This window comes from Ailuropoda melanoleuca, chromosome X (genome assembly GCF_002007445.2).
Source record: "Ailuropoda melanoleuca isolate Jingjing chromosome X, ASM200744v2, whole genome shotgun sequence".
NCBI lineage: Eukaryota > Metazoa > Chordata > Mammalia > Carnivora > Ursidae > Ailuropoda > Ailuropoda melanoleuca.
The window spans coordinates 67,031,914-67,055,336 of record NC_048238.1 but is presented as its reverse complement, the minus strand read 5'-3'; the positions used below and the strand labels follow the sequence as shown (position 1 = coordinate 67,055,336).

The following is a 23,423-nucleotide window of genomic DNA, read 5'->3' as shown; positions in this document are numbered from 1 at the left end:
AAGAGGTTTCTGCCTGTGTTTTCCTGTAGGATTTTGATAGTTTCTGTCTCATATTTAGGTCTTTCATCCATTTTGAATTTAATTTTGTGTGTGGAGTAAGAAAGTGGTCCAGTTTTATTGTTCTGTATGTTGCTGTCCAGTTTTCCTGATACCATTTGTTGAAGAGTCTATTTTTCCTTTGGATATTCTTTCCTGCTATCCAAAATTAGTTGACCATATAGTTGTGGGTCCATTTCTGGGTTCTCTATTCTGTTCCACTGATCTATGTGTCTGTTTTCATGCCAGTACCATACTGTCTTGATGACTACAGCCTTGTAATATAGCTTGAAATCCGGAATTGTGATGACTCCAGTTTTGTTTTTCTTTTTCAGAATTGCTTTGGCTATTTGGGGTCTTTTGTGGTTCCATACAAATTTTAGGATTGTTTGTTCTAGCTCTGTGAAAAATGCTGGTGGTATTTTGATAGGGATTACACTGAATGTGTAGACTGCTTCATTTTAACAGTGTTTGTTCCATAAGCATGGAATGTTTTTCCATTTCTTTGTGTCCTCTTCAATTTCCTTCAAAAGTATTCTATAGTTTTCAGAGTACAGATCTTTCACTTCTTTAGTTAGGTTTATTCCTAGGTATCTTATTGTGTTTCGTGCAACTGCAAATGGGATCCATTCCTTGATTGCTTTTTCTGCTGCTTGATTATTGGTGTATTGCAATGTAATAGACTTCTGCACATTGATTTGATACCTTGCAACTTTGCTGAATTCACCAGAGTTCTAGCAATTTTTTGGTGGAATCTTTTGGGTTTTCTACATAGAGTATCGTGTCTTCTGAAAACAGTGGAAGTTTGACTTCTTCCTTGCCAATCTGGATGCCTTTTATTTATTTTTCTTGTCTGATTGCTGAGGCTAAGACTTCCAGTATTAAAATGAATTACTGGGACTTCATCAAGATAAAAAGCTTCTTACAGTAAGGAAACAATCAACAAAACTAAAAGGTAGCCTTCAGAATGGGAGAAGATATTTGCAAATGACATATCTGATAAAGGGTTAGTGTCCAAAATCTATAAAGAACTTAACAAACTCAACACCTAAAAAACAAATAACCCAGTTAAGAAATGGGCAGAAGACATGAATAGATACTTTATCAAAGAGGACATCCAGATGGCTAACAGACACATGAGAAGATGTTCAACATCACCCATCATCAGGGAAATACAAATCAAAACTATGATGAGATACCACCTCACACCAGTCAGAATGGCAAAAATTAACAACACAAGAAACAACAGGTGTTGGTGAAGATATGGAGAAAGGGAACACTCTTGCACTGTTGATGGGAATGCAAACTGGTGCAGCCACTGTGGAGAACAGTATGGAGGTTCTTCAAAAAGTTAAAAATGGAACTACCCTATAACCCAGCAATTGCACTATTAGGTATCTACCCAAAAGATACAAAAATACAGATTCGAAGAGGTACATGCACCCTGATGTTTATAGCAGCATGATCAACAATAGCAAAACTATGGAGAGAGCCCAAATGTCCATCGACTGATAAAGGAATAAAGATATGATATACACACACACGAATATTATTCAGCCACCAAAAAGAATGAAATCTTCCCATTTGCAACGCTGTGTATGATGCTAGAGTGTATTATGCTAAGTGAAATAAGTCAGTCAGAGAAAGACAAATACCATATGATCACACTCATGTGGAATTTAAGAAAGAAAACCGATGAACATATGGGAAGGGGGGAAAAGAAAAAGAGAGAGGGAAACAAACCATAAGTGACTCTTAATGATAGCGAACAAACTGAGGGTTGATGGAGGGACATGGGTGGGGGGTGGGCTAAATGGGTGATGGAAATTAAAGAGGGCACTTGTTGTGATGAGCACTGGGTGTTGTTTGTAAGTGATGAATCACTGAATTCTACTCCAGAAACCAATATTGCACTACATGTTAACTAACATCTTTTTTAAAAAAAGTACTCACTGACTTTCAATAGTCAAATAGGGAAGTTAACCTTGATTAAGTGGACCAGAAATCATAAAGGTCAGTCAGTGACTAATATTACAGTAATACAGTCTGGTGATAAGGAAAGAGCTTATTTGAATAAGTAAACTTGATAAACACCATATGTATGTGTGTCTACATATCAAGTTAATTTTTATTTTCCCTGTAAAGAGATTAAAACAACCACTGCCATAAAGTATTCCAGGCTTCACATGTGTCTCAGAGACATGAATCAACAACTTTATGCTATTTTTGGTAGAACTGCATCATAATTAGGAAATGCCTTTCAGCAAACAATGATACGGTATTGAACTTTGATGTTAGAGTAGCTAGGAAGCTTTGGCATCAACTGCATTCAGGTAGTATTTGAAGAGGCCTGTGATTGCCTGCAATTGTATATAGAGAAGAGCAGATAAAGAAAAAAATTTTGAGATAAAAGGCAAAGGAAGCCATTACCTTTGGCAGTCAACAAAAGCAGTGACAGGAGCTGCCAGAGAAGACGGTACCATGGAATGTAACGTCCATATAGATGATGAGTTAAAGTGACCAACATCAAAAGTTGTTTAAGATGTCGAGGAATCAGCAGATGGAAAAATTCCCTTTTCAACTCATTAGGATGAGAGTGAATAAAAAAATTTTTTCTCAGAGGTCAGAAATAAGTGATAAGAGGTAAAGTTTACAACAACAAAGTTGTAAATAGCTCAGTTCCAGCAGATTTCCAGTAGTGGAAAGGAAGGAAATGAAAATAAAATTGGTAGGAGGCAATGAGACAAACAATGCTTCCTTGAAAACAGGGATAATCTGGCCCTGTCTCACAGAGGGAAGGACAGAATGGAAGAAAGAATGAATGGCTAAGGAGCCATAGGAATTTCTCACATTAAATAAACACAAACTCATAGAGACCAAACCAGGGTTTCTCAACCTTGGCACTACTGACATTTTGGGCAGGATGATTCTTTGTCATAGGGAACTGTCTTGCACAGTGTAGGATATTCAACAGTATGCCTGGGCTCTACTCACTAGATAGCAGTAGCACCCCCCTCCATCTGTGACAACCACAAATGTCTCCAGGCACTACCAAATTTCCCCTGGAAGACAAAATTGTGCCCTACTGAGAACCACTGGTGTAAAGAGAAAGAAGAACATACTTTTGGGGACAAGAATGTAACATCCTTCTTTATGTATTTTTCTAAAACCCAAGGCTCTTTAGAGCTCTAGATGAGGTCAAAAACAAAAGAAGGACATCAATAGCCAAGACCATATTAGGAGGAAATACAAGTTTGTAAGAATAGGTAAGACAGATATTTGAAAAACAGAAATTAAAAAAATACTTAGTTGGCTTAATTACCAGCTTTCCCAGTTATGTTTATATCATTATGTGAGCTTAAGATGTCCTTTACCTCCTGTTTCATACTTATTGTACATAGTTCTATGAAAAGAACACAGAAATTTTAACTCATGCAAGTTAGTGATCCTAAGTATGAAACAGCCCGATTTCCAGGCATATACTGGTATAACCATGATCTGTTTTATTCATCACATTTTTTAATCAAAAGCTCCCTTTTCCTCTTGGAAGGATGATGATTAAGACTGAAGGGCTAGAACTCAAATCACATACACACTTCCATATTATTTGGCATGTAAGCTCATAGTTTAGAACTCTATTACTTGTCACACGTCAACACAAAAATAGTTTGTCACAACACTTTCAGCAGGCTAATTAAAAAAGATAGCACTTGGCTGAATATGCCACAATTTTATAGCAGCCAATCTTTAGGCAAAACAATCACAAGAAGCAGCAGGAGAAGGTAGGTGGTTCTTGGCACTCCCCTAAACAAGAAACAATGCACATCCTTACTTGTGGACCAGGAGATAGCATTAGTTTTTCCAAAGCAGTTTTACTTCACACAAAATTTCACAAACAAACAAAAGGGGAATGGGCAGAGGAGGAGAGATAGAAACTAAAAGATCAAGCGGTCAATTTGGCTTGCAGTGTAACCTGTCCAGAAGCTACTCTCTTCATGGCTAACATACAAAGACAAAAAAGAGAATCACATGCAATATGCAACAGTTGTAAAGTACGGTAGGCCTTGTGTTGACCACGAAATTATTTAAGAGGCCAGATTGATATTTTTAAGAATTATGTTCATATATCCTTAAAATACACAGCCGTATCACTTTCGTCCTCATGGCTATTTTCTAGCAAGTGGTCACATGTCTGATCCACTACTTCATGGTAATGATTAAAAGAATTTTAACTACTGATTATCAGTGGCACTAAAATGAATGGCCCTTGAATTTGGTCTTCTTATATAAGCGTAGCGCAAATGTAGGCCAGGTCCAACCATCACCAGTCTAGAGAACCACTAGGTCTTCAGGTCAATTTAGAGCCAGTCTGAAATTCAGGGTCTTAGACAATATAGAAAATAATGGTTAAAAACATGGATTTCGGGCCACCTGGGTGGCACAGTCCTTAAGCATCTGCCTTCGGCTCAGGGCGTGATCCCGGCGTTATAGGATTGAGCCCCACATCAGGCTCCTCCGCTATGAGCCTGCTTCTTCCTCTCCCACTCCCCCTGCTTGTGTTCCCTCTCTTGCTGGCTGTCTCTATCTCTGTCAAATAAATAAATAAAGTCTTAAAAAAAAAAAAACATGGATTTCATAGTCACACTGGTCTTCAATTCCAAATTCACCACTATATTTCATTGGGCAAGTTACTTACCTTTTCTGAGCTCTTCTCCTCACCCACAAAATAACTGATGTGAGGACCAAATGAGTCACTATTGATGGGGTAGGATATCTGCCATCAATCCCTGAGCAACTCTGAACATTCTTACTGGGTAGAAAGTCCCTGATACTGAAAGGCACTGACAGCACTTTAGCCAGGCCATTTCCAAGGGCTGTGTTTAAAGCAAGTGACCCTGGGGGCACCTGGGTGGCTCACTTGGTTAAGAGTCCAACTCTTGATTGATTTTGGCTCAGGTCATGATCTCAGGGTCATGGGATTAAGCCCTACATTGGGCTCAACGCTCTGCAGGAAGTCTGCTAGATTCTCTCTCTCCCTCTGCCCCTCCTCTCTGTCTCTAAAATAACTAAATAAGTAAATGAAAATAAAGCAAGTGGCCCTGATCATGAGGTAATAATACCACCCCTCCCCAAAGAGCAGGCTCGCTTCTGCTTACCATAAAAGTGGTAAATGCCTCCAAACTCAAGTTCCTCTCCTGTAATGCAACTGTCTACCAGTGTAGGCATCCATCCTGGTCTACCTTGTAGAAGAAACTAGGACCATAGTGAACCAGCGTGTCATGCTGACATTCTGGCTACTGCTTTTGCAATGAATAATAAACCATCTTTTGTTGTTGACCCAGGAGTCTCGAGTCTTCTGCAATCATTCATGAAACAGCAACAGGTATATAAGCAGGGTAAAATCCCAGACCTTTTACAGTTCTTGACAAATATATGCAAGGCATTTAGAATAGCAGCTGGCACATATGATGTTGTTCGTTATTGAGAAACACCTCTGGGCAGGCTTGAGTACTATACTTGGTCACTGAACCAAGGGAACCACCCAAAGATTAGGATGACCTAGGGCAGAGCCAGCACTCTCTAGGGCCCTTCACAGGATGCACGATTAAAACAATGTTGATGTGACCTTCACCGAACCAGGCTAACTCAGACCCCAGAAACAGTAAAATTAACTTGTATTTTTACCCATTAACATTCAGACTTAAACTGTCATCTTTAATAATTACCAACTTTTCATCTAACTAGAACCCACATGTCATGTGTTTATTTTACGAAAGATTCATTACAGCTGTCAACAACCTTTGACCCCCCCCCAACCCGTACATCAGAGCTGAATGAAACCTTAAAGACGGTTTATTTCAACTCCCTTATTTTACAGAATAAACTGACACCCTGAGAGAAGATAAATGACTTGCCCAGAGTTACATTTTAAAAAGTAGTCAGCTTACTTTCTATACAACCTCTTTAAATTGCCAGAAATTAACTCTTAAAATAAAACTTAATAAGGTAGATACCCTATTTAGCTTATTTCAACTCTGTACAGCTTATGAAATACTCTTAGATTCTACAAAATGTGGAATCATGAAAACACAGTGGCGGTACTAGGATCAAAATGCAATATCTACTAGTTTATGGCAGCATGATTGATGATGGGTGTGGACGGGAAATACTTTTAAATAAATCTCTGTCACATTCAGTAATTGATTTCACATCCAATGGCCATCCTTCTGCCTGTTATTTCTGTGGCCAAGCAATAGGATACACCATTAATAATATTCACAGAAACCAGTAAAAACAACAAGGAGTAAGATGATCAGAGTTAGAAACATGCAAGAGTGTTAACAGATTATTTAAAGGGAGGGGGGTGAAAGCAGGGATATGTAACTTATTTTGATCCACAACTAGCTACAGCAAAGCTTGTAGGAAGAGTGTGATAAACTGGGCCCAGAGCCCTGCTTATCCTGCTTCAAAGTACAACTAATGCCTCAATTCCATTATACAGAGATATGGCCCCTTAAAATTTTATTTGGTCTCAGACCTACTCAGCCATATAAAGATAGAAGATTTTGATCTCACAGAAATTCACAAGATCATCTTGATTAAGCAAGTATAGGCTATACAAAGGAAACCTAAGAATTCAGAGATAAAACATACATGAAAAGCCAAACCACCAACATGGAGAAAATCCAGGCCACTTTTTTTTTTTTTTTGCACTGTAAAATCATTCTTCCCTTTAACAGCTTGTTTAAAGACCATTAGCTATTCAACCAAAGGGGAGGAAAAATGTAAGCTAATACACTGCCAGTGAAAAACAAGCTGCGAGGTCAGCCTAAGAAAAGATTATTTCTACTCACAAATGTTTTATGTACACACTGACTCTTCTGGAAAACACTGATTTTGTAATGTGAGGTACTAGACTGTAAGGCACATTAGAGGAAATGCTTCTGCCAAATTTATTTTAACCCATCTTAAATTTCTATAGGTTCTTGCCTCATAGTAACATAAATGATAATAGATGTTATGACACAAACTTTTAAAAAAATGCAGTTTTACCCGTACAATCTGTAACCATGTGAAGCACTGTGGAACAATAATGTCAAGAAAATCACTGGAAGGAGTGCATAAAGGAAGGAACATTAAGTTAGAGAAAGTAATCAACATATTGAACTTGTAGGCTAGGTCGTCAAGAACACAGCCCTCTACAATTGAGGACTGCAATCATTTAAAGGCAAATGTAGTCAGGTTTAGGATAACATATTACATAGATATACACCTTATATTCTTTTTTCAGAATTAATGACAAATGTAAAATACCTATTCTAAGTGAGACATTACACTAAGTCCTGTGCCTTGCTGAATTTCCTATCAGGTATGAGAATGAAATACACAAAATAAAGATATAAGGAATATAATAAATCTAGTTTAAATGCAGTTGCTAGTCAATGTGGTACCTTTGTGTGTATTACAAAAAAACAGCCCCCAGAAGATAACAGTCTTGTGACTGAGCACATGATTTGGTAAGTGATGTGACCTTCGTGGTCTCACATCCTCAAGCATAGTGGCCCAGGTCTCTATTACACATACAACTTCAAAATATAAGTGTGAGGGGTGCCTGGGTAGTGCAGTCGTTAAAGCGACTGCCTTCAGCTCAGGGCGTGATCCCGGGGTTCCGGGATCGAGTCCCACATCAGGCTCCTCGGCTGGGAGCCTGCTTCTTCCTCTCCCTCTCCTCTGCTATGTTTCCTCTCTCGCTGGCTGTCTCTCTGTCACATAAATGAATAAAATCTTTAAAAAATATATATATATAAGTGTATAGTTTATACAAGGTCTTGCTTTCTACATATAGCATCTTCCTAAACAGTTTCAGCCAGCATAATATTCTATTAAGCATTTGAAATTTTATCAATGATGGATTTCAAAGCACACAGAATAATACCTCCATAGCTTTTTCTCCCCTCAGCAAAACAAAACCCATGCCACAACAATGACCCAGCCCAACAATTATCACTCATCTCCTGTTTGGAGGAAAATTACCACCTGATTGGATCAGTAAAAAGCCCAGACGTTGCAGAGTGGAAATGGATTACTAGTCTAAATTTACTTGAATCCAAAATTCAAGAAATGATATGCCTAATGCCTTCCTGTATAATAACAGCACTGAATTGCTCTCTGGAAAGTAGTGGTTACACAATTTCTTTAGTAAATCTGTGTGGCGTCTAGGCTTTTTGTCCAAGTTGATTTTTCATACTTACCCACACCACCCATCCCCAGCTCCACCACCACAATAGTGTAGCCTGATTTTCAATTTTAATTCCACAAATATCTAAATAGGAATACTTAATAGTTCAAAGTTCTTTGTAAAGGTTAGCTCACCCAATTACCCATATTCAGCAACCTAGAGTATATTAAAGTGGCTAAAAAACACACCTAGATTACCAAATTGGCATTCGTATTGAAATAAAAACTAGAGCTAGTAACATACACTTAGTTGTGTGTGTATCAAAGAGTTATATGAACCCTTTATCCAAGAACTCAAGAACAAATTTCCTTTGCCCAACTATCTACATTTCTCTGGGAAGAAAATACTTATGCATAAACCCCACCCCACTTCACAAATTGCAAAATGAAGAATGAGTGATTACCCAACCAGTGAGTGGAGCCAAAAGTCTTAATTTGGTCTCTTTTCTATGGCACATAGTAGCTGTTCTATGGAGTCTCTCCACACTTGCACAGACAACCTTTCCAGATACTTCTACAGAGGGGGCTGCTGGGTGGTTCAGTCAGTTAAGCGCCTCACTCTTGGATTTTGGCTCAGGTCATGACCTTGGAGTCCTGGGATTGAGCCCCACATCGGGCTCCATGCTCAGGGCAGAGTTTGCTTAAGAGACTCTTCTCTCAGGGCCATATGCACCCCAATGTTCATAGCAGCATTATCCACAATAGCTAAATCGTGGAAGGAACCGAGATGCCCTTTCAACAGATGACTGGATTAAGAAGCTGTGGTCCATATATACAATGGAATATTACTCAGCTATCAGAAAGAACGAGTTCTCAACATTTGCTACAACATGGACGGCACTGGAGGAGATAATGCTAAGTGAAATAAGTCAAGCAGAGAAAGACAATTATCATATGATTTCTCTCATCTATGGAACATAAGCACTAGGAAGATCGGTAGGGGAAGAAAGGGATAAAGAAAGGGGGGTAATCAGAAGGGGAAGTGAAGCATGGGAGACTATGGACTCTGAGAAACAAACTGAGGGCTTCAGAGGGGAGGGGGGTGGGGGAATGCGATAGACTGGTGATGGGTAGTAAGGAGGGCACATATTGCATGGTGCACTGGGTGATATACGCAACTAATGAATCATCGAGCCTTGCTTCAGAAACCAGGGATGTACTGTATGGTGACTAACATAATGTAATAAAAAAACATTTAAAAAAAAAAAAGAGAGACTCTTCTCTCCCTCTCCCTCTGCCCCCCCTCACTCACACACGCTCTCGCTCTCTAAAATAAATAAATAAATCTCAAAAAAAAGAACTAAGGACAGAGGTGAACTTAATTGGAGCTGATACTTTGTGATAGCACTTTATGTGGAGTAACTTTAAAGGAAAGTTTACCATTAACTTTGGGGTGCCTGGAGGGCTCAGTTGGTTAAGCATCCAACTCTTGGTTTTGGCTCAGGTCATGATCTTAAGGGTCCTGAGATCAAGCCCCACTTTAGGCTCCACGCTCAGTGGGGAATCTGCTTGAAGAGCCTCTTCCTCTGCCCCTCCCCCCACTAGCACATGCACAGTCTCTCAAAATAAATCTTTAAGAACATTTTACCATTAACTTTAAGTTGTATTTGTTTAAGGAGCTCAGTGATATGTATATTAATTAGGCACACATTAGATTAAAACCCTTTTTTTTGAGGCAATTAGGGATATTTGAATGAGAGTTAAGTATTAGATGATACCAAGCAATACATTACTTTTTAAGATGCAACAGTGGCTACATTAAAAAATGTGGCTACATTAAAAGAAAGTAATTTTGACAGAAGCACACTGAAATATGTAGGAGCAAAATGATATCTATCTGGGATTTGCATTATAATACTTAAGCAACAAAAAAATAAAGGATAGATAAAGCAAATGCTGAAATTCTAGATAACTACTAGACTGGGGGTAACAGATATATGGTGACTCGTTATAATAACCTCTTTACTTTTTAATATGTTTGCAAATTTTTATGTATTACAAAAAAGGCCATATTAACTAGCCCATATTACAAATAAAGTGACAACTTTATTTTTATCTCTTTTACTTTTAACTAGGTGAGAGACCAACAAATTAAGGATAGATAAAAATTCCTCATAATTTTGACCAACTCTTTACCAAAGCATATGGGTATCTATCCCAGAATGACAAATAGATTTAGGACTGTACCTGTTTTCTCCCTTGGGTGACCACGAGAATTACCAGGTGATTTAATCAATAGCCTTTGGGAAATAATACATTCCTAATGAAGTCTTGGATTCCTACATAGACCTGCATGAATAGCCACCTAGAAGCTTCCCACATGAAGCAGGCACTGCTATATAGAGCCTTAACAGGAGAGACTGGTGGACAATTTGACAGTGTTTGGTAGCTTACTCTCCCCAAAGCAATACAGAAAAATCTTCATTAAACAAAAGCCTGTGTAAGTGGTGATTAGTAAGAATTTTGTTTGCCACATTCTTTCATGAGAAAGGCACAAATACCCTTTCCCCAGGCCACCTCACATAAAGCAAACAAAAACTAGAATTCACTTGAATATCTGCTTAAGCTATACCCAGAATAAGTCAATCAGACTGAAACAGATTCAACCTAATCAGATAAATAAGTTTTAAATTATTATGAGCTCATGTCTGTTACTTACAGTCATAATAAATAAATGTAAAAATATATCTCAACCTTCCTTTATATGCATCAATTTTGAGCGGTCTTCCTACAAGAAGACAATGGGTATCCCAAGATGCCCACTTGGATATCAAGTATATAACTATTATTACAAGTCACCTGGCCATCATCTTAGTCTCTTCAGTCTTGAGATAAAATAGCATATCAAACACCTCAAATCTGACAGAAGGACTTGGTCTCCTCTGCATGGCAGACTGAATACAGGAATAGGGGAAAGTTGGGTCCTCAATAATAATCCATATGGTGCTAGTGATAACCAGTAATATTTAACCAAACGTGCTGATTCATGGAAATTAGCATATATTATATGTGCATAATTTTCAGGGTATCCTGTTATTTAAAGTGTTCTTTGGGACCAGATTGGCAAAGAATAGGATTTCACTTAAATGACATACTGCTATTGCCAGAGCTCTTGGTACTTGGAGTAAACTCCAGGTGGATTATATATCTAATGATTCCAAAAAGGAACAGAAAGAGAGACTGAGTAATTTTTCACTTTCAGAGACTCTAAAGCGTAATAACTCAGTGCTGTAAGTACCTTTTGCAATGGAAGTGATAGATTTTAAACTTATCTCTAGGCCAGTCCCCTTAACATATCAATGACTCAGTTTCCTTATTTGCAGAACAGCAGTAAGCTACACGGCAAGGCAGAATGTCAAAGATATCTAATAAACATTTTGTTCTGTTTCAAGATTTTTATTTATTTGTCAGAGAGCGCGCGAGCACAAGCAGGGCTAGCGGCAGGCAGAGGGAGAAGCAGGCTCCCTGCTGAGCAAGGAGCCAGATGCCGGACTGGATCCCAACACCCTGGGATCATGACCCAAGATGAAGACAGACGCTTAACTGACTGAGCCAGCCAGGCGTCCCTCTAATAAACACTTTTTTTTTAAGATTTTATTTATCTATTTGACAGAGTGACAGCCAGTGAGAGAGGGAACACAAGCAGGGGGAGTGGGAGAGGAAGAAGCAGACTCCCAGCGGAGGAGCCTGATGTGGGGCTTGATCCCAGAACGCAGGGCTCACGCCCTGAGCCAAAGGCAGACGCTTAACGATTGAGCCACCTAGGCGCCCCTAATAAACATTTTTTAACAAATATTTTATTTTATTTTTTTTTTAAAGATTTTATTTATTTATTTGACAGAGATAGAGACAGCCAGCGAGAGAGGGAACACAAGCAGGGGGAGTGAGAGAGGAAGAAGCAGGCTCCTAGCAGAGGAGCCTGATGTGGGGCTATCCCATAATGCCGGGATCATGCCCTGAGCCGAAGGCAGACGCTTAACCGCTGTGCCACCCAGGCGCCCCTTAACAAAAATTTTAAATGTGTCAAATTGATAAACTGAAAGAAAGTGGTAGCCTGCTTCTTAAAAAATGCTACAGTAAAAAAAAAAAAAAGTAACGCTAAATTCACATCTTATATACATCCAACAGAATTATCAGTAAAAGGTCAGAATGTATACTCCTCCAAATGGACAAATGGAATAAGGAATCAATCAACATATAACCATATTATGGTACTTTATACCATAATAATATTAGAGCTATCAAACTCCAAGAAAGCCATTAAACCATCCAACCACAATCACACTTGATTCAAGTAACATAGGGGGTTAATAGTAATGCTGTGTATTTGTATAGCAATATGCAATTTTCTAAATGCTATCTCATTCATTCCTGTGTTTTATCTAAACCACCTTGTAAAGCCAATCAGTCATTATGTCCAACTGGCAGATGTTAATGAAAGGGCTCAAACTCCCACCTTTAAACAGTTCATCAGAGATCACAAGCAAATGAAAGATAAAATAAACACTGAAACCCAGGTCCTTTGGTCCTCCATTCAGTATTCCTTTGCCAATAATCTGAAGTCTCCTACTAGTAACAATAAAGTGTTTCTTGGGTCGTAAGTTTTAATACTTTTTTTCTGCATGGAAGTTCAGGCTCTGTCATCACAGGAATCCAAACAAAAAAGGGGATAGAGGAGTTCTCCCAGACAAGAAGTTTCTTGAATTTCAAAAATAGACAAAGGACACAGAGGGATGTACAGATAGGTTCATTGGATGGAGTATTTTTTTAAATGCCTATTTTCAACAATTTACACTCTCAAAATGACTGACCTATAGGGAAAGAATTCCCAGCTAATAATCATTTACTGAGTAGTTTTGCACCCAAGCACTGGTGTTCAAGGTTTTTGAGCATAGGCATAAAGTGGGACCACTGCCCAGAAGCACTTTAAAATCTCTGTAGATACAAAATCAGCATGTAACATTCAGGCTCACAATAGTTATGAGTTCAGAACAAGGAAAAGCCTTTGATAAGCTGAAGTAATCAGTGAAGTTTTAAAGAAAGTATAAGGGAATTTTGAGACACAAGCTGGGCTGTGAAAGGCAGGTGAGATTTATAAAGGAGAAACCAGGTGGATATTTCAAATTTGGTGAAGATGTTCAGCAACGGATGTGAGGCAATGGAGTGGCAGGAGGAAACTGAAGTGCAGAGAAACATGCCTAGTAAATAGATGAACAAGTAAATTGATGAGTACATGAGCTGCAACTGGAGTCCAGATTTCTAAACATTAAACTCTTATGCCATTCTGTTCCTCCTAACTGGTCTTCTTGCCTCCATTCTGGCACACCTCTCCAAGAAATTCACCATTGTATTAAGTTTCTTTAATTCCAATCAGGCCAGTCACCTGCTTAAATCTCTTCAATGGCCTACTGTGGCTTACAGAAGGAAGTTGAAACTCTAAAATGGCATACAAGTATCTATCATGATCTGGACTCTCTCTTTGCTAGCAGGTCCACCATATGTACCCTTTGTTTCAGCCATTAACATCTACACACAGTTCCTTTATTAGGCATGTTACCATATCTCTCTAACTTTGTATATGTTGTTCTTTGAAATAAAAATGCCTTTCCTTCCCCTTCTTCAACTAATGCCTTACTTTTCAAGTCTTGGTACAAGTATCACCTACTATGACAAGCCTTTCCTTGTCACACTCAAGCATCCAATTAGATTTAGATGTCTCTCCACAATATATCACCCTCTTATGCATATTCCTATGATTCCTTATCACACAGCTCTTTAATCATTAACTTCCCTGTCTCCCCCACTAGACTAGGAGCATCTTTGTATCACCAACCATCAGAATGCCTAGCACGGAGTAGGTGTGCAGTAAATGTTTATTGCATAAATGAACTCAGTGGGCTCAACTTTATCAATTAAATCAAAACATGATTTATCCAATTAAAAAACCAAGCCAAATATTCAGGAAGTTATACAATAACCAAAAAATTAACTTTTGTTACATAAAGTTACTAATTTGACTCCACTATCTAAAGAACCAAAGGCTTCAGGAATCATACAGAAACACAAAGTCAAAATGCAAAAACATCTAAGAATGTTAAGCCACTCTACACCATTGTGTGTGTGTGGGGGGGGTGTTAGTTCTACCTTAACAACAGCCTCTTTTAATGGTCAAGTCATTGCCTTAAATATGTGGGATTCAAGATGCAGCTCCTTCATAATACTTCTAGAGCTCTACTAGATTTGACAAAATACACTCCAGGATTGACACCAAATTACTAATTAATTTAAGATTCATGCTGCTTAATGACATGCTACAATCTAGCCTAACCAACGAGTTACATAAAATAAAAAGCTTTACTACTAACGCATCATTCAAAACGTGAGAAGTCCAAGGCTGCCTTCAGTAAAATAATTGAAAAGGGTCATTATGAGGATTCACAGATGTAGAAAATTAAACGAAGTTCTGTTAAATTTTTATTTAATCTTAAACAGAACTCATTAAAGTCCTAAAATGTCACTTTGAAAAAATTTATAATAGCCAACAAAAAAAATTCTAATACCCATCAAAAGGTTGAGATATAAATTAAAGTAATTCTTCTCAACAGAAAACATAACTCCCTTCTCCAGTTTTCCAGAACAATAACGAACTAAATGAAAACAACTGAATCACAAGCCTTATACTTTAATGACTCCACTATAACTATTGTTACTTTTTCTATGTAATGGAAACTTTCATCTTAGCTAATACTATATATAGACATTATCTAATTAACTTTTTACTCCCAGATGAATAATCTTCAAATCAATCATTTGTGTGACCAGTACTATTTCCCTTCTCCCGTCATCACTGACCTCCTCCTCTCCCTAGTAACTTGGAGTGTAATCAACTGGCATTTCCTTTACTCTCTCTCTTCGGTAACCCAATAGTTCTTAGTCTTCTATAGGTGACAGGTGCCTTTGAGAAACTGATGAAAACTATGAGACCCAGAAAAATGAATGTACCTATATACACTAAAATTTTTTCATACAATTTCAGGAACTTAAGAACCCCTATCCCCCACAATCACCTACACAAATAATTTCTACGACCATATAGCTCTCTTTTACAATCTACACAACTCCAGATGAATTCCATCCTAAAAGGCCTTAGAAGAACACGTTGAGCACTTCAGTAAGACAACTTAAAATAATGAAGTAAGGCATTTATTTTAAAAAAAGTCTACCAAGTCTTGTTGTTTGGTCCACTTGCTTGCCTTAAAATGTGCTGAAATGTCTTCCTAAATTTGTTTTTATTTAACTCTGACACATCTGCTTGTAAAATCATGTAAGGCTCAAAAGTTTATTTGAGCAAAAAAAGAAAGTTCCAGTTGCTATTAACAAACTCTTGGATTCAAATACGTGTTCTACTATGTCAAGCTATGTTCAACACTGAATGCTGTTAGCTGGTAAGTGAAAGTGATACCATCTCATAACGATCTAGTTACCTCTTCAGAGCAAGTAAAACATAAAAGATGAAACAGGACAAATACCAAAGGGAAAGGAAGAATATAATCAAGGTGTTATTACTAATAGACATAAGTGCTTTCTTGAAAGTGTAGTTCCTAAAAGTAGAAGCTTCTTGCTGGATGTACTAAACTATTCGTGGACCCTGAGTTCACTTTTATTTTTGCTTAAACTTTTAATCACTGTTAAATCACAGTTTTGTACTGGGTCAAAAAAATAAAAATAAAAAAGGAAACATGATCACTCCTCTACCGCAAACTGATAAATTTCAAAATCACATCAGAATTTTTAAATATATTAAACTTTGGTGATACACTAACAAAACTTTTCTAAGTTTCATGATGCTGGGGGCACCTATTAAACCCATTAACCCTCTGCCAGCATAGACAATTCACAAAAAGCAGTTTCTTAATTTTAAATACTGGGTTAACAGGACATATCAAGTAACCCAAGTTCTCAATTTGCCTCAAGTTAGGGTGGAATTGATGAGACTTTAAACTGTTCATTTTATTCTACCCCACTAGGTCCCTTCCCACACAATGGAAATCTGTATATTTCCTGAAATAATACTATGACCATTGTCTTCCAGTACGGACAACCCATAATTGAAAGGCAAATTGGAAGCAAGAGAGAGAAGTGCAACAGGTACAGACCAAATGATCAGATGCCATAAGAAAAGGCTTTAGTAATGTCACTTTCTCCTCCCCTATTGTTTAGTTGCTGGTTAAAAACGAAAACTAAATGTGCAACATGTGCTTGTACTTCAGAGTTGGAGGCAGAACCTTCAAACAGGATTTACTTACTGAGTTTGTGCAGGAAAACTATTTTCCCTCATGCAACCCAAAATTTAAACTTTATTGATAAATGTCCGCGTATTTGCCATGGTTGGAAAAAAATACACTGTAGTCAACCTATTTTGTTAATGTTACCAGTTTTTAAGTTTCACTATTAAACCATTTTCATATAAACTTAAAAAAAAAAAAAAGAGGAACCCTTTTAACTGATGAGTTGAGGAAACTCCAGTATTTCCCAACCTAATACCAGGCCCCATAGATCACATTCCTCTGCACATTAAGTCAGTGGCAGGAAATGGACTGCTACCACTGGTTCACACACTTTCAGGGCAATGAAACTTGTGCAGTCTTACTGCTTTTGAGCGTTCTTAATCAACTAAGTGGAAGTACTGCAATGACTATTATATACACAACAGTTGGTGGTACCTCACCCAGCCTCAAACTCCCACGCTCGCCCCACACTTACAAAGAAATGGTTCTTGTGAGAGCACATGGAAGAGGCAACGGGAAAGAGCGCACGTAGGCGACTCTTCCTTAGATTTCTGGTAAAGTAGAAAGACGAGGAGCCTACGCTGTGTGGTTTTTTAAGGGCGGGGCTGGTTTGCAAGTCTGTGGGTGGGCTTCCAAGTATTTGGATTGAAAAGAGAGGTTCCCCTGCCCGGACACTAAGCATTAAGAGTCAAAACCCAGCAACTGACTGAGGTGAGAAGGAAAGGAATCGCGGAAAGATTTCGTGCCCACAAGTTAGACAAACAACAGACCCTACCCAGTACTCGGGAGTCTCCCCAAGTTGGGGTGGGGCCTTTCTCCTTTCCGCACTGCCTCCCGGGATAAGAGAAAGGGGTTAAATGGAGAAGGGGGTGCTCTTCCGCCCCCGCGCCGTCTCCGCGCCTCGGCGTGGCCGCTCTTTTAGGGGCTCCCCGAGTAGCACAGCGAGATCGCGGTTAGCCTTGGAATGGGGCCCCGGGTCCCCCCGTGAGCAACAGTCGGAGGATCCCAGGACTCTCGCTGTCCGCAAGGCCGGCGGGGACTGCGGGAGCACTCACCAATTTGGGTTTGTTTTTCGTTTCCTCTTCGTTGGCGGCCCGGTTCCCCGTGCTCCGCTTGTTGCTCCGGCCCCCACCGGGTTCCTCGCTGCCGCCTCCCGCTCCCGACGCCGACGCCGCCGCCCCGGGCTGCTCCATCTTTCTCCGGCCCTATCACCTGTGACCTGTAACCCCACCTCTCCTCAACTTGGGGAAGCCCCTCGGGGTGGTCCCGCTGCCCCAGCTGATTCAGTATCACCTCTTCCTGTGTGAGAGTGTGTCTGCCTCGGGAGCTGCCAATTTCAGGTTCCCGGTTCCCGGGCACCCCCGCCGCAACACGCCGTTGCCACTACTCGGCGCTGGGGAAGCCCTGCCCCTGAGCAGCTGCAGTTACCGCGGTCGCTGGCGCCGCCGCCCTGAGGGCGGTGTTTAGGGTGGAGGGAAAGTAGGTGCCTATCTCTTTAAGACGGCCTCGACGCACGTGATTCATCAAAGTACCCGCAGTCAGCCGCCTGGGCGCCGAAAGCTGCTTCCTACTCCCAGTGCTGAGCGGGCCCCCGCTACTGGCTACTGAGCATGCCCAGCGCAGCGACGGGAGCCAGAGGATAGGAGAGGACTTGAAGCTGCGGTTAGGCACTGATTTCCCTTCCTAGGGGCCTAGCGTGAAATGGAAAGGAACTAGTCAAGAGAAAGGAGGTATAGGCCATTTTAGAGATGAGGAAACTGAGGTCCGGAAGGGCTCAAGTATGAGTTTAACTGGCAGGTCTCCCTGAATATCAGCTTCTGCTAGTGTAGGCCAGAGCACCTTACCCACAGAGGCCTTGCTGGGGGTGTGGTCCTGCTAGGCTCTGTGGGAGGGGTGGATTGGTAAGACAGCTGGAATCTTATAGGAAAACCACCACTGGGAGCGCTGATTAATTGCCTAGACAGACTGTATGGGTCAAAATGGACAGAGGGGGTGCTTTGTATTGCCATGAATGCTTTGGGATCAAAGAAATACAGTCGTTCCTTTATTTCCATGCTGCGGGTAGTAGAAGCAGGAGGCATCCACTAATCTTGGGGGAAGGGGGAGCAGTTAAGGCTCTTTAACCAAAGCACCTATAGAGAGCTAGCAATTGGATTGAGTGCTATTTTCAGTTTCTGGGACTAGTTTAGGTTTAGGGTTGTTGTGGGGAGTAAGATCATGTGTGTCAAAGCTTTGTTTAAAACGTAAATCTCCAGAAAAATGCTAGGTGTTTTGTGAAGCAGTAGCAGGGTACTGTAAGCATTGTTAGTCTTCAGTGCTTGGGTTGTCAGGAAGAGGCCCAGGCTATATTTCTAACATCTTTTTTAAACAGGGCCCTCTAAAAATAGTGTTCACACTGGGAACATTGCAGGGACAGAGCACGATTTGAATGAACCACCACCATAGAATAAAAGCACATATGCTAGAGAAGCCTGAAAGGTAACCTCAGATGCTAAGTCTATTAACATGTCCGTATGCCTGTTAGTCAGATATCTAACAGCCACGACTTCTTTTGCCTTCCCCTTTTCAACCTAAATTTAACTATGCTGAATCTAATTTGTTTATGAGCATGTTTATTGAGCGTGCATTATGATAAATTAGACCATGCTATAGATGTGATGAGGCAGTTAACTGGGACAGTAGAGTGAAAAGAACATAACATATCTAAAAACAGTTTTAATCCTGGCTTTGTCATTGTCGTTAACTTTCTTTTTAATCGTGCAGGTGGTAAACTACCCAAAAACAGCACAAAAGAGGAAATACATGCTCCCAGACAGGGTGGACAAGGAGCCCTAAGGTAAATTTGCTTTGTCTAAGTTTCTATCTTAAAATTTGATGTGTATTTTGTATTCGACTCACTATATGCACACAAACACATATGTGATTTAAATAACTTAAATGTTTCCCCTCCTGCAAAATTGAGTAAAAAAGCATGCTACAGAAAGGCATGACTGTTTATCCAATGCTTTCTTCCAATTCCTGTTTAAGAGATGTGGATATGGGTGAGAATCCCCCAGACTCAAACACGGCTCAATAATCTGCTCCATGGGTATTTATCAAGCTCCTTAGGGTATATCAGGTGCTATACTGAGTGTTCTGGGTTAAAAGAATGAAGTGGACACACTTTCTGCCCTTTAGAACCTCATGGTCTACTGGGAGAGACAGACCATTAAAGAACTGCATTTCAGTAAAACAGATATGAACAGGGAGCTCATAGAGCACATGAGGGAGGTAAACCACCAGAATGTCAATGTTCCAGGACACCTTCCCAAAGAGAATGATGTTTGACCTAAGTCTTAAGGGTGTAATTAAAGTTAGTAAGTATTTCTTGACAGCCTACTAAGTGTTAGGTACTGTGCTAGACATTGTGGATACAATAGTGAACAAGACAGATATGGCTTGCTCTTATAAGGCTTTCAGGCTATTGGAAAGCGTATTAAACAAAACTGTGTTGAGCAATTATAAGGCAAAGAAAGAGGGTGAAGAGCATTTCAGGCAAAGGAAATGACAGTAGCATGTGCAGAGACCCTATGGTTAAGAAATTGGGGGCATCTGGGGGAGAAGGCTTCTGTTGCCAAGAGAAAAAGTGGAACAGATAAGCAGCTTCCAGATCATGAAGGACTTGTAAGTCTCATCGGTGTGGTTTTAAAAGGGAAGGCATTGTAATACAAATTACCTCTGTTTGGAGTATGTCAATAAACTTGAAAATGGATTGACATTAATTTGAATATAAGGTTGGGTTTCACTATCATCTGGCTAAGTGAAGCTACATTTGAAATCCAATTAGAGGTATGTGTAAAAGATGCATAATCTTTACCGCAAAAAGTGAAAAAGTCTCTTCCTGATACAGCTTACATTTGACTTGCTATGATTATTTCAGCCCCGTCTTAATTCTTGATGTTTGGTTTTTAGCATTTTGCTTCAGTTAATGTAAATAGTAATTAAACAAACACCCTTCCTTCCTACATCAGGGTCATTGGTCTCTCTTGGAAGCTAACACATGAAAGAAACCACTACTGTCCTGCAAGGATTTTTCCACTGATTATGAACCAGACACCTCACCAAGTACATTTCTAGGGCTGATCTCACTGCACCTATATTCCTTTGTTTTTACCTTCCTGGGACACACAGATAGCTTGGTGGTTGGAGAGACCTCTTTTCTCTCATGCTGAAAAAAGAAGGGTACTAATGTCAGTTGGGATATCAAAAGTTAATGTTAGACCCGCTGACCTTGTGGTCTCTCCCTCTGGCTTCTCATGAGTTAGCATCCAGTTAACATTAAAAACTGAGCCCTAGGAGAAAAGAAAAATAAAAGGCTGCTAAGCTCTCTTTCTTCAAATTGACCTTAGAGTCATTTGTTACCCCAGAGGTTCCTGATAAGCCTCATAGTATCCCTCTTGCTTTCTGTGTCTCTTCCTGAATGTTCTCTTCTAAACAATCTGGGTCATTAATAAAGAAATGAAAGGAAACATGGATTAGACAAAAATGAGAAATAACCCCCTTTAGGGTCATGGAAAAACATTTGTGATATAAAGTTTGCCTAAGAGTAAACAAGTATTTATTAAGCATGTACTATGTGCCAACACCAAAATAGATGTTGTGCAGAAAAAAAATACCAGACATTCTGCTATGTTATATATGTCTTCCTGAAGAATCTCCTGTTCTGTAGAATTACACACTGAGAAAAACAGGGATTCTAGGGAAACATGGTTAGGGAAGAGCACTGAAATCCAATGCAACCTTGTAATCAGAGCACTAATGAAAGCAGTAACTATTTTAATAAAAACACTAACAAGGTTAAATCTCCACTGGCATTTGCTCCAGCATCACACCCCTCAATGCTTGGTAGCCTTCATGCTTCTTCCTTCCTGATGTAGATCCTCAAGGGCATTCACTTTTAATAGATATTATCTTCATCAGAATTAAAAATCTAATTGAGGGGCACCTGGGTGGCACAGTCAGTTAAGCCTCTCACTCTTGGTTTTGGCTCATGTCTAGATCTCGTGGTCCTGAGATCCAGCCATGTGTTGGGCTCAGCGGGAAGTCTGCTGGGGATTCTCTTTCTCCCTCTCCCTCTCCTTCTCCTTCTTCCCCTCCCCCTTGTGCTCTCTCTCTCTTCTCTCTCTCTCTCTCAAATAAGTAAATCTTTTTTAAAAATCTAATTAAAGAGTACCCAACTTTTTAAAACCTGTGGTGAAATGTCTTCACAGCTTCATTATCATTAGTCATAGCTTCGATAGTTTAATGTAAGGAACTTAATATGTTGCTGAAGCCACTGAACTAGTCATACTGAAGGGGCAGAGTCTTNAACGCCGGGATCACGCCCTGAGCCGAAGGCAGACGCTTAACCGCTGTGCCACCCAGGCGCCCCGCTTCTTTTTTTCTTAAAGTCTTCATATATTGCTAGGATTTATGCTTAATTGTGAGAAAGCTTCCTCCTCATCACTTCAAAACTTAAAGTGCTAAGAAAATTCACATGTGAACCAACTGGACTTCCACCTTATTATGACATAATTCTTCTATTTACCAGTTGCTAATGTGCTATCCATGGTACATAAACACTTGTAATGAAACAGACTGTAAAATAGAAAATCTCTGCCATCAATAGCTATAAAATCTACTTGAGAAAGCAAACAACAAATTTGTGAAATGGTAAGAGAAAATTAGCTGCCTAAATTGGAGGTGCTGACTCTAAATTCAACATAACATGGTAAAGGGGTGAGATTGGTTGGACCTAGAATAGATGAAGAAGTTCTCAAGAAGGTAGAACTTGAGCTTCTGAGGTATGAAGCAGAAATCAGACATGAATAGGCAAAGCTAAGAAAGGAAGTAAGGAAAAGACAACATATAGAATGGTCTGGAAACAATACTGACCAATGATGTTGAGGGGCCAGTGGGGCTTGAGTAGAATGGTGAGAACATAGATGTTGAATAATAGTAGGAAACATGGTTGTCCCCCTAGCATTTTCCCAGAATATAAACAGATTTGAATGTAAGACACAGTGGTAGTAAGGGGTAAAGATCTTTAGCAGGAATGTTATAAAAGAAGTAAGGAGCTGGTCTGGCAGTGGCATGCAGAATAACTTTTTTATCTTCTTTTTAATTTAAATTCAAGTTAGTTAACATATAACAGAATTTAGTGATTCATCACTTACATATAACACCCAGTGCTCATCCTGACAAGTGCCCTCCTTAATGCCCATCACCCATTTATCACATCCCTCTACCCGCCTCCCCTCCAGCTACCTTCAGTTTGTTCTCTATAGTTATGAGTCTCTTATGGTTTGCCTCCCTCTCTGTTTTTAACTTATTTTATTTTTCCTTCCCTTCCCCTATGTTCATCTGTTTTGTTTCTTAAATTCCACATATGAGTGAAATCATATGTTATTTGTCTTTCTTTGACTTATTTCACTTAACATAATGCACTCTAATTCCATCCACGTCATAGCAAATGGCAAGATTTCATTCTTTTTTATGGCTGAGTAATTTCCCTTTGTATGTATATATACCACACTTCTTTATCCATTCTTCAATCAGTGGACATATGGGCTGTTTCCAGAATTTGGGTATTGTTGATAATGCTGCCATAAACATTGGAGTGCATGTATCCCTTTGAATTAGTGTTTTTGTGCTCTTTGGGTAATTATCTAGTAGTGCAATTGCTGGATCACTGGGTAGTTCTATTTTTAACCTTTTGAGGAACCTCCATACTGTTTTCCAGAGTGGCTGTACCAGTTTGCATTCCCACCAACAGTGCAAGAGGATTCCCCTTTCTCTGCATCCTTGCCAATACCTGTTCTTTATTGTGTTGTTGATTTTAGC

General features: G+C 39.6%; 1 protein-coding gene and 1 long non-coding RNA gene across 5 annotated transcripts in view; one reads left to right on the top strand and one right to left on the bottom strand.

The window, feature by feature from the left end:
- The window catches only part of DIAPH2 (diaphanous related formin 2), a 1,026,009-nt gene extending 1,007,832 nt beyond the window's left edge, over positions 1–18,177 (bottom strand). For 2 of the 3 annotated variants that reach the window (XM_034649855.1, XM_034649854.1), the window contains exon 1: positions 17,618–18,177. In XM_034649855.1, the coding sequence (XP_034505746.1) occupies positions 17,618–17,755 (138 nt within the window). In that variant the 5' untranslated portion in view covers positions 17,756–18,177. The remainder of the gene's footprint in view (positions 1–17,617) is intronic. The other variant, XM_034649853.1, reaches the window with a different exon arrangement.
- Positions 18,104–23,423, top strand: part of LOC117797477 — a 34,390-nt gene continuing 29,070 nt past the window's right edge. For both annotated transcript variants that reach the window (XR_004622497.1, XR_004622496.1), the window contains exons 1-3: positions 18,104–18,292; positions 18,934–19,040; positions 19,326–19,398. This is a non-coding gene — a long non-coding RNA (uncharacterized LOC117797477). The remainder of the gene's footprint in view (positions 18,293–18,933; positions 19,041–19,325; positions 19,399–23,423) is intronic.